Genomic DNA, 16,848 nt, shown 5'->3' on the forward strand with positions numbered 1-16,848 from the left:
CAACTGTGCTTGCTCACAACAGTGGCTATATATGGACTCTGACGCCTCAAGAAGTTCGGCCTGAAGTCCACAAAACATCAGAGGGACAGTTGAGCGCCTGCTGACAAGCAACCAGCTGGTATGGGAGCTGCACACAGACGGGGACCATGGCTCCTAGAAGGGTGGTGCGCACAGCCCAACAGTCCTAGAAGGGTGGTTCGCACAGCCGAACGCATCACTGGATGTCGGCTGCCCAGTTTGGAGGAGCTGCAACACCCATCACTGCCTGGGGAACTTTAGAACGGATGGGATTATTGCTAAAGAAGCTTGGCCATCATTTTTAAGATCACTCAAATCTGAAAAGCCGCCACTAATGAGAGTATAACTGCTCCATGCATAATTCAAAGTCTTATTATAGTTTTGTCACATCCAAGATGAACCATGCAATACATCTCTGCCGGTGTGTGAAATATGACCATACCCCCATTATACCACCTGGTGAATATGCATTAACGCATTCTGGGCGGGAACCCCTGTTGGTGTTTTAAGCATCGTTATACTTTAGCTATTGAAAAATAGCAGACCTATAAGCTCGTAGCGCGGCACTCTTTCTTTTTTTTCACACTTTTTTTTTTATTGTGAAAATGTGGCACAAATCTTTGAATATATATATATATTTCAGAGCGAACATTTCTAATCAAAATATTGGCTTCTGAGGGGTCCCTGGAATTACATATTTTGAGATGGGGGTCCGTGGCCCAATAGAGATAATTCTGGGGGTCCTTGACATGAAAAAGGTTGAGCACCACTGACATAGAAACATGGGGTTTTTCAGATTTTATTTAGGATTTAGAAGCCTTTTTTTTAATCTACCTCAGTCCAAAATGGCTTAACGGACCAGCCCAGGTCTCGGTTCTGCTCCATGTCTTCTCAGAACACGGGTCACTTCATGACGGTTGGTGATGATCAATCTCATGTACCATATTTTAGAGGACATTTTCCAGCATGACCTCCAAAGGTTCAGGATGGTATAATTATGCTGAGGTATAGGAACGGTGAGGAAAGATTGTCATTACAATTACATAAAAAAAACATCAACCTTTCTGCCTGACAGTGCATTTCATCCATACTGAGAAAGCAGTAGTAATTAAACGCAATATATATTTTAGCATGATAATTGGTTGTACTTACAGTAGAACCAATTAAGTTATGTTATACTTAGGATATTCAAAAATATCCCATCTACAAAGACACAACACGTCGCATGTACATCTGCTATTTTTGACACAATACTGTCAGTATATATTGATTCAAATGCTTTTGTACTTTTTTGTAGTCATTTGTAGTCAAATTTAGCGCACAGGTCATTTTCTTGTGTCGTTTTTCTCCTATATTGTGGTATTGCTATTTTTACTTAACCCATTCTGACCGGGCACCCATTTTGGTGTCAGCATCATGTTATGCTTTAGCTATTGAAAAATAGCAGATCTACAAGCTCATATCGCGCCACCGAGTGGCGCGATACGAGCTTGTAGGTCTGCTATTTTTGAAAAATCGAAGAACGACTGACATTTGTTTAATCTGATCTCAGGTCAGAATGGGTTAAGTAAACAATCTTAGAGTACTTCTTCCACTGCCCTCCCTCGCCCTGTTGTTCCGTGAAGGTGATGGTAGACTCCTCTAACGATCTGTCTGTCTCACGGTAGACCGTACGGGTGGCCTCAGAGTCAGCCACAGACGAGGCATCAAATCAGTGCCACCCCGGAGAGAGAGAATGTACGATGAGTTGACACCCCCATCAGATCCAGACACCTGTCCAGCCACGTTCAATTAAAGTGTGGCCTCTTTGGGGGTCTCGGCCCGGGGAGGGTATACTTGAGAGAGATGACCCCTAAGTTCAGTGAAAACCCCTCCAATTATACCAGCAACAGTACAGTTTCTTGGAAACAAAGCAATTGATGATATCCACACGGCTGTCATCTGGCCAGCAAGGTGATACCTAGGTGACACTTCCCATAGACAACCCATTCATCCAAACAGAAAAGTCCTTTCAAATTATATTACACCAAAATCACCAACATTGCAGCTGTAGGGAAAGCTTGAATTACCGTCTTACTATCTGCAAAGTGTTTGTTTCATCAAAATCCACCGTAGACATTTTATGAGCTACTTCCCGTCAAGAAATTCCTTGCAGATGATTTTGTTCTCAGTGCTGGAGTTTGGAAGCGCTCGTTGAATATCACTCAACAGCCCTGTGTATCACCTGTTTTGAATGTGCACATAATGCAGGAGGCAGCAGGAAGTTGCTTTACTGATAACGAGCGCTTCCAAACTCTGATACTTGAAAATAATCATCTGCAGGGAAATTCTTGACAGGAAGTATAGCTCATAAAATGTCTACGGTGGATTTTTATTAAACAAAAACTTTACAGATAGAAAGAGGATACTTCAAGCTTTCCGTGCAGCTGCAATGTTGGTGATTTTGACGTTGTTTAATACAATCAGAGAGGCCTGTTTGGATGAATGGGCTGCCTATGGGAAGTGTCACCTAGGTATCAGCTTGCTGGCAAGATGGCAGCCATGTGAATATACCGAATTGTAACTTACAACCTCTGCACTGTCTCGCTCCGAGGAGACACAAGCAGAGATATTGTGGATGTTTAATAGGGCTGTCAAAAAAAATCGATTCGAGTTAGAATCGCGATTCTAATGCCGTCCGATTCAGAATCGATTCTCATTTTCCAAAAATCGTTTTTATTTTTTTGCACAAATGTACCTGTACCTGTACCTGACAGGTACATTTGTGCAAAAAAAAAATGCATTATGGCCTGGGTTTCTGCATAGTGCATTTACTACCAGCTAAGCTAAGCCTGCCAATTGTATTTATTTTACACCTGTTTTAATACTAATGTATTGTTCTGGTATTGAGTGAGAAGAGATTTTGTAACTTTTGTACTGGTTCAAATTTGTGCAAGCTAAATAAATGAGACATGTTCTTACTCTTGGATTTAACCTTTGTGTGTTTAAATCATTCAGTTGATAAAACCTTTACAATTATACAAGCTTTTTACTAAATGTACTCTGCTTTCATGCCAGAAGACTGGAGTAGATCATGCTAAATTTCTATTTAATTGTTTTTAATAAAAATAAAAAACTGCTTTAGAATCGGAAAAAAATCTTTTTTGAATCGAGAATCGGAAAAATCGAAAAGACCGTTTTTGAATTGAATCGTCACCCCAAGAATCGGAATCGAATCGTGGGACACCTAAAGATTCGCAGCCCTAATGTTTAATATCACAGGAATACAAGCTTTCATTTATAGGTGAGTGGAACTATTAGTTTATTATGTTGGAACAAACTGGAAAACAGGGGGTGGAGGGTGGGGTGGGTGACGCCCCAAAAGGTTACGCAACACACACGGGGGGCCACAGCACAGACCATGCAGATCCAACCTCACAAACTCAACACATCGAGTGATGGGGGGGGGGGGGGGTTTGGGATTAAATGATATAAAAATAGAACCATTTACAACAAAAAAAAACAATGTCAAAAGTTTGAGTTTGCAAACTCAAAACAATGCGTCATTTTGTCCAATAATTATAATATTTTCACAGAACTTTCCCCACCCCTCCCCCCTAAGAAAAATGTACAACCGAAAAACCAAAAAAAAAAAAAAAGTAGAAAAACATTTCACAGTTGAGGAGGAGAGAGAGAGAGTGCACAATTTAACTCCGCTGGCAAGTCTTTTAACCCATTCTGGGCTTGGGAACCCTTTTTTGTGTTAAAGCATTATGCTATGCTTTAGCCATTGAAAAATAGCAGATCTACAAGCTCGTAGCGCGCCACTCGGTGGCGCACTACGAGCTTGTAGATCTGCTATTTTAGAAAAATAAAGTTGGGGCGGGTGGGGGGGGAAACTGTAAGTTTACTACACAGTAGTTTCGTGTTTCCATAAGCCTGTCTTTATGCTGGCCGTGCACTCCGTCGTGCTAATTAAAGGCATTAAAGGTTGTCCTCCTCCGTTCTCCTTCATCAGCGCCATCATGCCGCCATTTTGTGTCACCAGGTTGAGCCCGTACGACTTTTGGGGCTGGCTCTCCACTAGCTCCACGTTGTTGCCTCCAGGCGGTTTCACCGCGCCATTGTCTTTAGTCGAGCTCGAAGCAGCGTCGACAGTCGTGGCGGGTGAAAGCTCAGTCTCTATGGATACTATTACTCCTCCCGCTACCCCGTTGTCCAGCGCTTTACCCCCCCCTCCTCCCTTGTCCGCGGTGGCGCGCGCGCGCCGCGGCAGGCTGGCGCTGTCGCTGCTGTCCTGATGCAGCTGGCTCTGGTGGCGCTCGCGGTACGCCATGTAGGCCGCCCGCCGGCTGTTGCGCGCGGCCACGTCGTGGTGGTGGTGCTGGTTGTGGTGGTGGCGCCGTTGGTGGCCCGGTGGGCCCGGGGCGCTCTGCACGCTGCCCTCCACGCTGGTGGGCACGTCGTAGGCGTACTCGCGCAGCACGGTCAGCCGGTTGGCCCGGTGGGCCCGCGCCCGGTTCTTGTGATGGTTCCGCCCCCCCAGCTGTCCGTTTGGAGGCGGTACCGTGGCCGACGCGGGGAGGAGGAGGTGGTGGTGGTTGTGGTTGTTGTTGGCGGTGGGTCGGAGGAACTGGACCGGGTCGGTGGGCGCCGTGTGCATCTTTATCTCGTTGTCCAGAGAGTGCTCCGTCAGGCTGTTGTCTAAGAGCGCCGCGGCGGCGCTCCCGTTGGCGGGGACGGGGAGGAGGGGCGTCGGCTTACCCTGCAGCGCCGCGGCCTCGGCGTGCAGGTTGGTCAGCTTGCTGCCGTGCGCCGAGTTACGCGTTACGCTGCAGGGGGCGCTCCGGTTGGTGCACGAGGACTCGGCGCTGCTGTGGCGACTGTGGCACTTGGCGGCTTCCCCCCCGTTGCCCCCCCGGCTGAGCGACCCGGCCGCGGAGGAGGAGGCCGTCTGGGCGGCGCCGCCCGCGCCCGTCCCAGGCGGCAGCAGGACGTCCTCCTGGGCGCTGTAGGCCCGGCGCCCCGAGCAGCACGCCTGGGACCAGAAGCGCCGCATGTCCTGGCGGTTGACGCAGTGGTGCGCCACCAGGAAGGCGCCCAGCGCCAGCGCGGCCACGCCGAACAGGCAGGTGAAGGCCAGGTCCACGGGGTGCTCCCGGGACACGGCCATGGCGCCGAACACCCACAGGGCGCCGTAGAGGCCCAGGGCGGCCGCCGCGCCGCACAGCTGGGCCGCGAACGTGTGCTCGTTCTCCAGCGCCGACAGCGCCACGGCCGGGGGGCGGGGCGCGGCCGAGGCCGACACCGAGGAGGACGAGGCCTCGTGGGGCGTCTGCAGCCCGGTCAGCGGGCGGTGGAGGTGGGCGTCGGCCTCCGCGGCGTTGGACGAGGACGACAGCGCCAGGCGCTGCTGCTCCTCCGTCAGCTCCTTGAACTCGTAGCGGCGCTCCGGGTGGCGCCGCAGCTGGAGCAGGATGCTGAGGAAGTACATGCAGTCCACGAAGACGATGAAGCCCACCGGGCCGTAGAAGGCTCCGATGCTGGGCTCCCACGACATCCAGCAACTAGAGGACAGAACAGAACAGAGGTTAGAACGTTGAAGCAGATTTACAAACTATTTAGAACAATTATTCAGGTAAAAAGAAAGACAAAGGAAGAGGGAGACCTGACTGTACAATGCAAAATTATATTTGTTATTCCTTCTAACAGCTATACAGTATTTGTTGCTGTCGGGAGGAAACCTCATAACTCCATTTTTGAGGTTTTAGATTTTTTTGTTTGTTGCATAAATCAGTGCTATTGAACACCAAAGTGCTTTGGACAAAACCTCTTAAATCCATTGGACCCACAAACTGTCTGCTAAAGCAACCAACTCCACCACCTCTCCTCCCTTTCATGGAAGTAATTGACAATATATAAAGTTACAACACCAAATTTGATGAGGCTGTTATTGCTTTGTTTTAAAAATATAAGGTTTATGTATATTTTTTTACATTTTGGAGTTATAAGGTTTCCTCCTGACAACAGAGATATACATATAGAGTACAAGAGTACAAAATGCGTTTCTGAGTAGTATTCTTTTAAGGAAATTATAGTCTTTTAAGTCAATTGTTTGTTTGTTTTCAAAATATTGCTGTTTGAACTTTGAAGGCATTACATTTATTATTTTACACTGTACATGTGTTCTTCCTCCTCAATGTGTTGCATTGTACTTTTCCCTCCTTTGGAAACCATAGGAATTATTCAGGCATAAAACAGTATTTATTTGCATCAGTAAACATAATACAATAAGTACACAACATTAACATTTACAAAAGGCAGAGGAGTCATTCAAGGTAGGCGGAAAAGGTTTGCTCTCCTAGTTCAGGAGTATCCGTTCCTCTGCATTCCATTCCATACGGTACGAGGCCGACTTAATCTCGCTGGCTCGAAATTAATTAAACTCCAAAGACTTCAGATGGATACATGTCCAGATTTCTCAATTAGTCGACTGGAAACAGCTGCCACTTGTGAGGGTGAGGGAGGGGGGGGTTTGGTAGTGGTTGCTAGGCACTTAAACACACGCGCACTATAAATAATCATAACTTTATGGACTTAACTTCTCCTGTACCCTCTAACCAAAGATGTATTATTTACTAAAGCAATAAGGGAAGACAGACAGACAGACAGACAGACAGACAGACAGACGACAAATATGATAATGAAAGCAATTTTTTGGATAGAATGCGAACGATTTGGGAGAGGTTCTTTTTTTTTTTTTACACGATTTTGTAACCCATTTTTCACCCCTGTGTCAATCATCTAATGTGATCCTGGGCTCTACACACCCTCCACCAGCCTAGTCCCCATATATGGGGGACTAGGCAATGACTTGAACTCATGCTTCCTTCATGCCTGCAGTGTCCAAGTTGCTCCTTTACACCTGACAGGGGGGAGTTTCCCTGGTTGGACGTAGCGCGTAGCGGAGATCGTGATGGCAGTTTCATGGGCAACATAATCATATGGAAGTATTAGCATCTTTTAATTGTGACAGCTGCAGTGAGATGGACCAGTTCTTACTACGGTGCGTTGGTCCGGCTGCCGTAGTTCTTGATGTTGGCTGCCGCGGTGATGCCGCAGACGATGATGGGTATCCCTCCGCCGATTAAGTAGAACCTGTGGGGGCGGAGGAGGAATATGGACGTTACAGGAGAAGTGCTTTACCTTCGGCTCTCTGGTAAGACTGTAGAATATAGAGAATGGACTTGTGTTAAAACCCATTTGGGGCGGGAACCCCTTTTGGTGTTGATGTTATACTTTAGCTATTGAAAAATAGCAGATCTACAAGCTCATGGCGTGGCACTCGGTGCATATTTTCAGATGGGGAGTCGGCGGCCGATTACATGTATTTTTGGGGGTCTTTGACATGAAATAGTTTGAGCACCACTGACATAGAAACATGAGGTGTTTCAGGAAACAAAAAAGAAGACATTTGAATCGTCTTCAGGTCTAAATGGGTTGCATTGGAACCTCAGTCTCTACGCTGACACCTTGTGGCAGAATCTCACCAACACAGACAAGAACCTTTCTTTCTCTTTTTTCTCCCTTATGTTGCTTTGTTGTTTTCTCTAGATTTCCTTTTCTTTTTCTACCTCTTATTCTTATTTCTTGCTGATTGTTGACCTTGTATCTGTCTTCAAATAAGTGTAATTATGTGAAAGTATCAACCTCAATCTTCTTTCCCCAAAAGCTGCCCTTTTTATAATTTTTTCTGCCTTTATAGCTGAAAAGAATTGTAACTTTTGGTCATGATCGAGAACTGGAAATGTATCTGGAAAAATGAGTCATAACACAACGCATGTTTTTGAAATTTACATTTGATAGACTCAAGAACATGTAATATACCAGATGATGCTAAACTGTTTGCATACAATGACCAAAAAAAAAACATAATAAAAAAAAAACAATGACCAAAATAAAAACATAATAAAAACAAGAACAATAACATTTCAGGCTAAACATTCATAGTTCCGTCACTTATAGAATACAATTTCACTTGTGAGCCTCACAGCCAGAAATATATATCAATATCAATCAACTGCATGCTGAGCTATTCTGGGAAGATGATGGCCAGAAGCCAGAGTGGTTGTTTTAACGATTGTAGTATTTAACCCATTCTGAACGGGATCCCATTTTGGTGTTAGCATCATGTTATGCTTTAGCTATTGAAAAATAGCAGATCTACAAGCTCATAGCGCGCCACCGAGTGGCGCGCTATGAGCTTGTAGATCTGCTATTTTTGAAAAATCAAAGAACAAGAACATTTTTAGAATCTGATCTCAGGTCAGAATGGGTTAATCAGACCAGTGTGTGTCCAGTGGAAACCTCGTATGAATCTGATCTCAGGTCAGAATGAGTTAAGAGTCGACGGCACATTTTGTTCTGGAGCCTGGAGTGGAAGACAATCTCTGCTCTTTGAGTAACAGTCTCCTGTTATGATGTGAGGTAACAGGCCCAACGTTGTATTTTAGGTTGTATTATTATAATTATAGTATTTAATCTGCCATGTATGTATTGGGAGTTTTAGTTGGTTATTCATTTGATCATCGTTTGTGAATTGTCAGTTCATTATGTCAAATGAAATGTAAAAGTGTCCACATGGGATGGGCTTCCTCAGAAGCATGACACTGACACATCAATCAAATCATGTATGAATAATCAATCCATTGATTAACAAATTAAATGCACTGCAAATTCTTGATTGCAATTTAGAATTTAGGCATTTAGCAGACGCAAAAAAAGCATACGTAAGCTAAGAACCCAACAGTGGAATATCTATGAAACAATGAATACACTGTAGAGTGCTATGTCTACATAAAATGCTATCTAAGGTACATACGTTGAGCCTTTGCATACGCCTGTAAGGTTCGTCAAGGCTAGGGCAAGTGCTACGGGCTAAGATAGAGTCTGAAGAGGTGGGTTTTCAGACTACGGCGGAAGATTGGGAGTTGAAGTTCTGATTGCAATGGGAAATTGCTCGACTGAAATTGAAGCCTTTAAATATTTTAAATACTGCATTGTGGGAGATGTAGTGTATTGTACCTGAGCATGGGTCGCGGTGGGGGTGAGAGGCATTGTGGGAGATGTAGTGTATTGTACCTGAGCATGGGGTCGCGGTGGGGGGTGAGAGGCATTGTGGGAGATTAGTATTAGTACCTGAGCATGGGTCGTGGTGGGGGCGAGAGGCATTGTGGGAGATGTAGTGTATTGTACCTGAGCATGGGGTTGCGGTGGGGGGTGAGAGGTATTGTGGGAGATTAATATTAGTACCTGAGCATGGGTCGTGGTGGGGGTGAGAGGCATTGTGGGAGATGTAGTGTATTGTACCTGAGCATGGGTCGTGGTGGGGGTGAGAGGCATTGTGGGAGATGTAGTGTAGTATTAGTACCTGAGCATGGGTCGCGGTGGGGGCGGAGGTTCGTCCAGCTCCTCGTAGCGTTTGGCCTTGCGTGTCAGCTGCTTGTAGATGTTGCGTGCGGTCACGCCCACCCAGAGCGCCGTGGCCAGGGTGGAGTAGTGCAGCAGGATGCCCACCTGGAAGAGAAACCATCACCACCATCTATTAAACCATTTGTTTAACACACTATGTTTCTATGTCAGTTGTACTCAACCTTTTTCATGTCAAGGACCCCCAGAATTATCTTTAATGGGCCACGGACCCCCATCTAAAAAATATGTAGTTCCAGGGACCCCCAGAAGCAAATATTTTAGTTAAAGATGTTCGCTCTGAAATATATATATTCAATGATTTGCGCCATATTTTAACGATTCAATTTTCTTTGCAGATCTATAGTAGCGCGCCACTCGGTGGCGCACTATGAGCTTGTAGATCTGCTATTTTTCAATAGCTAAAGCATGACATAATGCTAACACCAAAAGGGGTTCCACTTCCCGCCCAAAATGAGATAAAAACACACTTCACAGCTGTAGCAATTTTACCCATTTAGACCTGACATCGAAATTTAAAAAACTGTTTTCTGAAATACCTCAGGTTTCTATCTCAGTGGTGCTCAATAATTTCATGTCAAGGACCCCAAAAAGTATGTATAATCGGCCACTGACCCCCCCCCATCTGAAAATATGTTATTCCAGGAACCCCTCAGAAGCAAAGATAAAAACGTTCGCTCTGAAAGAATATATATTCAAAGAATTCTGCCGCATTTTCACGATTTTTCTAAAATAGCCAAATTATAACAAAATGCCTATAACAACGAAAGGGGTTCTCGCCCCGGAATGGATTAAGCAATTTGAATTCCATGACAGTTTCACATCTCTGGAAAGATAAACGATGAAATAATTCTCCACAGTTTGACAAATTGCTAGAGCCCAACCAGATAAATCCCCTGCTGGGCTTCTAGACTCTTAGAATAAATGTCATGAGTTTTGCCATCTTCTTCTTCCATTTCTCATAATAAGATATATTATACTAATAATCTGGTGTTAACGGACATGACCTGTCTGTCTCCACATCGATGTACCATTGTGGGCAAGATGTGCAATTCATCACCCATCAGTTTTTTATGATTTTCCAATAAAGCAAACAAAATTCACATGACTTGGTGTTTTAAGCATTATGTTATACTTTAGCTATTGACAAATAGCAGATCTACAAGCTCATAGCGCGGCACCGAGTGCCATGCTAGGAGCTTGTAGGTCTGCTATTTTTGAAAAATCGTAAAAATGTGTCCGAAATCTTTGAAAATATATATTCTATTCTTTCAGAGTGAACGTTTTTAACTCAAATCTTTGCTTCTGGGGTGGTCCCTGAAACAACATATTTTCAGATGGGGGTCGGTGGGCCAAATACAGATAATTCTGGGGGTTCTTGACATGAAATATTGAGCACCACTGATATAGAAACATGAGGTATTTCAGAAAACTGTCAGGATTCAGAAGATATTTCTTAAATTTCGACGTCAGGCCTAAATGGCTAACTCTACAGCAGCATATGTTATTACAATATGACAAACGCATCTGCACACGCACACACACACCCACACCCACACCCACACCCACACCCCCCCACACCCCCCCCCACACACACACACACACACACACACACACACACACACACACACACACACACACACACACACACACACACACACACACACACACACACACACACACACACACACACACACACACACACACACACACACACACACACACACACACACACACACACACACACACACACACGCACGCACTCCTTTAGTTACCATACTATTTTGGTAGTCTCTCCGAAAGTGCCCAGATATTATTTTCTCTGATGCGACATCACAGGTCTCTGTTAAATAATGTTCTTTCAATAGAATAGAAACATGAGACGAATAAGAGAGGACTCGCAACTCACTTTTAGAATAATGCTCCCAACTTTATTTCCAGACAGGCAGTCAATAAATCTGACCTTTTGTCACTTGACAAGGACCGCAAGGTGGGAAACATTGGGTTTCCAGCAGAAATACAATGTTTTCCACCTTGCGGTCTTTCTTTGTCAAAGTGACAAAAGGTCAGATTTATTGACTGCCTGCTGCTGGAAATAAAGTTTTGGAGCATTTTAACCCATTTAGACCTGAGGCAGATTGTAAAAGAAATGTCTTCTAAATCAGTTTTCTGAAATACCTCATGTTTCCATATCAGTGGTGCTCAATATTTCATGTCAAGGGCCCCTAGAATTATATGTATTTGGCCGCCGACGCCCATTTGAAAATATGTTGTTCCAGGGACCCCCCAGAAGCAAAGATTTGAGTTAAAAACTTTCACTCTGAAAGAATATATATTCAAAGATTTGAGGCACATTTTCACGATAAAAAAAAAATAGCAGACCTACAAGCTCGTTTGTAGATCTGCTATTTTTCAACAGCTAAAGCATAACATAATGTAAAAACACCAAAAGGGGTTCCCGCCCAGAATGGTCTCCGAGTTTGCCGTCTTTGCAGTTTGTCTCAGTACAGAAGGTGGTATGATGTTTGTCTTTGAATGTTCAAACCATCTATTGATGTTAAGAAAAGCTGATGCTTCTCTACTTGAAAATCACCGTTTCATCACGTTGTAATTGGCTGTAAGTAGAGTGCAGATTGAGTTACGACTCGGTAAGGGCAAAATGACCACAGTAAGTAGTGTGAATCTGGTCGATGCCTATCTGAAACGGGAGGAGGGGAGGGGGGGGGGGAGTTCTCTAACAAACTCTTCCAGCCCAGACACCTCCCGTAGAGGACAGATTAATAAGTGAGATGACTCGACACAACAAGGAGAAGAGGTGGGGCGTGTCGACTCTACGCTATGGAAACAGTATCTTTCTCTGCAAATCCCTCCCTGTGCTTTTCATCAAGTCCCAACGCTGGGTGGTAAAAACAGCAAGATCCATAAGAACTCCTAGACATCGGCTTCCTTTGGCGGCTGAGTTTTAATGAGTTATTCCGTTTAGTATTTTTGGGTGGAGGTGTTGAGGCCAGTGTTGTTTTTGGCAGCAAATTTAGATTTTAGTTTTACTCATAGTCTTTTGAATATTTTTCCATTTAATTTTAGTCACCTGGAATGTCTTAGTGTTTGAGTTTTAGTCGACTAAACGTCATAAGATTCTAGTCGACTAAATATACGGTTGATTTAGTCGACTAAAATGTATTTTGGCGGGGCTTGATGCCGTCGTAATGACATGTTTCACACTTGCTGAAAATAGCTGATCTACAAGCTCACAACGCATGGCGCTGCGATGCGATGTGAGCTTGTAGATCGGCTATTTTCAGCATGAAACCAAGTGTAAAATGACTTGTGTCGTATACTCTTGTCCACTAGTCCCTTCCTAACATTCTACAGTTTTTATGTGTTGACGAAATTGTCAATATATTTAGTCTTAGTTTTAGTCATCATAGCTTAGTTTTCATTTAGTTACCATTTAGTTTTCACCAGTGAAAAAAGGTCGACGAACATTTTTCGTCTTAGTTTTAGTCGACGAAAACAACACTGGTTGAAGCACAGTGGGGTGTATGTATGTATACTCACTGCTTGGCACACGCTGGCATATCGTGTCTGGTTGACGCCACCGACGAAGACCCCGCAGGTGAGGAAGATGTGGAGACAGAGGTTGACCAACATGTGCCAAAACTTGCGGCTGACGCGGACCGACCTGGTGACATAAAGACACATGATAAACTACAATGCACACCTTTAGGTTCACCTTTTTGACTTAAAGGGCCACGACAAGGCCAGTACGTTGGAAGGTTATTACTTTAAACCATTCTGACCTGAGATCAGATCCTAAAAATGTCTTCTACATCCTGACAGTTTTCTGAAAAAGCTATGTTTCTATGTCAGTCATTCTTCGATTTTTCAAAAATAGCAAATGGCATGTGTGTGACTTTCTACTGCATGTCCTGTAGCAGAGCGATGAAACCACTCTCTCTTACCTGTGGTGATAGATGTAGCTGATGATGATGGTCAGGAGGCAGATGAGGAGGACGATGGTAGTGGCGTAGATGACCGGGTGAAGAGGCTGGATGCTGGGGGAGAAATACTCTACGCTGCTGAGATCCTGAAGAAGGAGAGACACATGGGGTTGAATTAAGACTTATATGTCACATGTCTGTCAATTAACCCATTTAGGCCTGACGTCGAAATTTAAAAAATGCCTTTTTAAAATGTTTTTTTCCCCCGAAAAACCTCATGTTTCTGTATCAGTGGTTCTCAATATTTCATGTCAAGGACCCCAAACATTATATGTAATCTGAAAATATGTAGTTCCATGGATCCCCCAGAAGCATAGATTTGAGAAACAGAAAGAAAAGAATATATATTCAAAGATTTGAGGCACATTTTCACGATTTTTCAAAAATAGCAGACTTGATCTGCTATTTATCAATAGCTAAAGTATAACATGCAATGCTTAAAATGGGTTAACAAGCTCTCTCACGCACGCACGCAACATATTGCCATGCACTTTTGTATAAAATACAAAAAGAAACCTTTATATTTTCATGGACTGCAGTTATGGCCAGGTCCAACGCTGCAGCAAGTATTCTAATTTACTGGTCTGTTGGTTTTGTACACTGCAGGTGGACAATATTTAGCACCACAGAGACTAAAATCAATTGAGCTCATTGATTTTTTTTACTTGGCATACAAGTTCAGTTTCAGTTTAATTGTCCCACGCTGGGCAATTTGTCTTAAATCGAGCAGCAGTTTAACCCATTCTGAGCGGGAACCCATTTTGCTGTTAGCATCATGTTATGCTTTAGCTATTGAAAAATAGCAGATCTACAAGCTCGTAGCGCGCCACCGAGTGGCGCGCTACGAGCTTGTAGGTCTGCTATTTTTGAAAAATCGAAGAACGACTGACATTTTTTAAATCTGATCTCAGGTCAGAATGGGTTAATCAGACCAGTGTGTGTGTGTCCAGTGGAAACCTCGTATGAATCTGATCTCAGGTCAGAATGGGTTAACCTTATCCACTTTCATACATCCTCCAGTGACGAGCGGCTTTTCCCCCGTGGCGCAGCCCGATCGACCACACAGGCCGTGGCCAAAACAACCACACACTCAGGACATGGTCATGGACAAACTGTGCTCGCGCAAATCAGAGTAGTTAAAGGACCACTTCACCACTTTTCAACTTCTCTTCCTATATAATTGGTCCTAAACTAATGTTCATGATAAAATACCACAATGTTTTCCTACTCAGTCAGTCTGTGTCTCATTATAGGAAGGCTGTTCGTATCCCCGGACCGGCACGTTAAAATTACCACCGCTGAAGTGCCCTTATACAAATATAATTTATGAAAAGCTACTACAGTGAAGTCTGTTCACAGAAGTTGTTGTAGGCTATGTGGGGATTATCTGACGAGGTACCATTTGAGGGGGCAAAACCTTACATATACTAAATAATACTAAATTGTAAAAGTAATAAATTATAGCCTTTCCACAGGAGTATCTTTTTATATTTTTCCAAAAAGAATACAAACAGCCAATAGCATATTACAAAGTAATCCCCCTCACTGGGGAAAATTCCGGGAGGAAAAACGGGCACGCACCGGGGTGAGTCTTCTTGTTACTCACCATCATCAGGCCGTAGTTGCCCAGCGCGTCACAGGACATGGTGGTGAAGTTGTCGTGGTGGGCGAGGATGCGGCAGCCGTCGGTCTGCCAGCCCCCCTGGCCCCCTGCCAGGCTGCCGTTCCAGGAGGCCGCCACGGCGTCTGAGCCGCGGGCGAACCGCCGCAGGGTGACGTTGACGGGGCTCCGCAGGGCGCTCAGGGACACGCCCTCTGAACACGCAACGACGCAGAGACAAGACGGGGGTTGGTCAATGGTGCATTCATAGAGCAGCCTTTATCCAAGGCGCTTTACATAGATGGTGCATTACGTTCACCCATTCACACACACATTCATACACCTTTACATAGATTTTGCATTACTGTACATTCACCCATTCACACACACATTCATACACCTTTACATAGATTGTGCATTACATTCACCCATTCACACACACATTCATACACCTTTGCATAGATTGTGCATTACATTCACCCATTCACACACACATTCATACTGTCATCGATGGCGGCGGAAACCATGCAAGGCACCAAAACAGCACATCGGGAGCAATTAGGGGTTCAGTGTCTTGCTCAAGGACACTTCTACACTAACTATGGGGGAGCCCACAGGGTTCGAACTGGCAGCCTTGAGGTTACCATCCAACCACTCTACCCCTGAGCCAGTAAAAGTCATTTTACACTTATGGTTGCATGCTGAAAATAGCAGATCTACAAGTTGTGAGCTTATAGATCGGCTATTTTCAGCAAGTGTAAAAACAGTCATTATTTACGACGGCATCAAGGCCCGCCAAAATACATTTCAGTCGACTAAATCAACTGTAGATTTAGTCGACTAAAATCCTACGATATTTAGTCGACTAAAAACTACACTAACACTAAAAACATTGCAGGTGACTAAAATGTTGACTGAAACTAAATGAAAGCTATTGAAGAGACTATAATATGACTAAAAACGAATACGTTGAGAGGTTATTACTTTAAACAATTTTGACCTGAGATCAGTCTTCTACATCCTGACAGTTTTCTGAAAAAGCTATGTTTCTATGTCAGTCGTTCTTCGATTTGTCAAAAATAGCAGACCTACAAGCTCGTAGCGCGCCACTCGGTGGCGCGCTACGAGCTTGTAGATCTGCTATTTTTCAATAGCTAAGGCAGAACATAATGCTAAAAACTATCAACCCCTTTTTCTCTTACCCATCCTGGCCATGAGGACGGGCGTGGCCACGCTCCTCCGCTTCCCTCCGTCGGCCAGCCCGGAGGAGTTGGAGGTGGACGGGAAGAACTTCCCGTTGCGGAAGGCCAGGAGGTGGAGCCTGTAGACCGCCTCGTCAGGCTGCTGCCCGGCGGTGGCGGCCGCCGTGGCGGTGGCGTGGGGGGGGAGGAGCGGCGGCGGCGACTGCTGGGACAGCAGAGACTGAGGGAGCTGCAGCGTGGCTTCAACCACCGTGTTCTGGAGGAGGAGGAGGGAGCAGGTGTAAGTGTTGTTTTTTAGCAGCAAAATTTATTTTAATTTATTTTATGTTTTTAGGCCACGCCCCTCGCTCTGAAAGAATATATTCAAACATTTGGGCCACATTTTCACGATTTAAAAAAAATAGCAGACCTACAAGTTCATAGCGTGTCACTCGGTGCTGCGCTATGAGCTTGTAGATCTGCTATTCTAAAACGGGTAGTCCCAATACTTGTTCTGGTTCTGATTGGCTGGTTACCGTCACGTGACCGGTGTAAATTCCACCGATAACCCACTCCTTCA

General features: G+C 44.6%; 1 protein-coding gene across 1 annotated transcript in view; it reads right to left on the bottom strand.

Moving 5' to 3' along the window:
• Positions 1 to 3,312: 3,312 nt before the first annotated feature.
• Positions 3,313 to 16,848, bottom strand: part of adgra3 (adhesion G protein-coupled receptor A3) — a 79,009-nt gene continuing 65,473 nt past the window's right edge. The window contains exons 13-19 of the mRNA XM_083789121.1: positions 16,290 to 16,545; positions 15,094 to 15,302; positions 13,449 to 13,573; positions 13,045 to 13,168; positions 9,428 to 9,573; positions 7,060 to 7,155; positions 3,313 to 5,564 (exon numbers count right to left, since the gene is read on the bottom strand). Of these exons, the coding sequence (XP_083645247.1) occupies positions 3,908 to 5,564; positions 7,060 to 7,155; positions 9,428 to 9,573; positions 13,045 to 13,168; positions 13,449 to 13,573; positions 15,094 to 15,302; positions 16,290 to 16,545 (2,613 nt within the window). The 3' untranslated portion in view covers positions 3,313 to 3,907. The remainder of the gene's footprint in view (positions 5,565 to 7,059; positions 7,156 to 9,427; positions 9,574 to 13,044; positions 13,169 to 13,448; positions 13,574 to 15,093; positions 15,303 to 16,289; positions 16,546 to 16,848) is intronic.

This window comes from Protomyctophum parallelum, assembly GCF_964188405.1.
Source record: "Protomyctophum parallelum genome assembly, chromosome: 18".
NCBI lineage: Eukaryota > Metazoa > Chordata > Actinopteri > Myctophiformes > Myctophidae > Protomyctophum > Protomyctophum parallelum.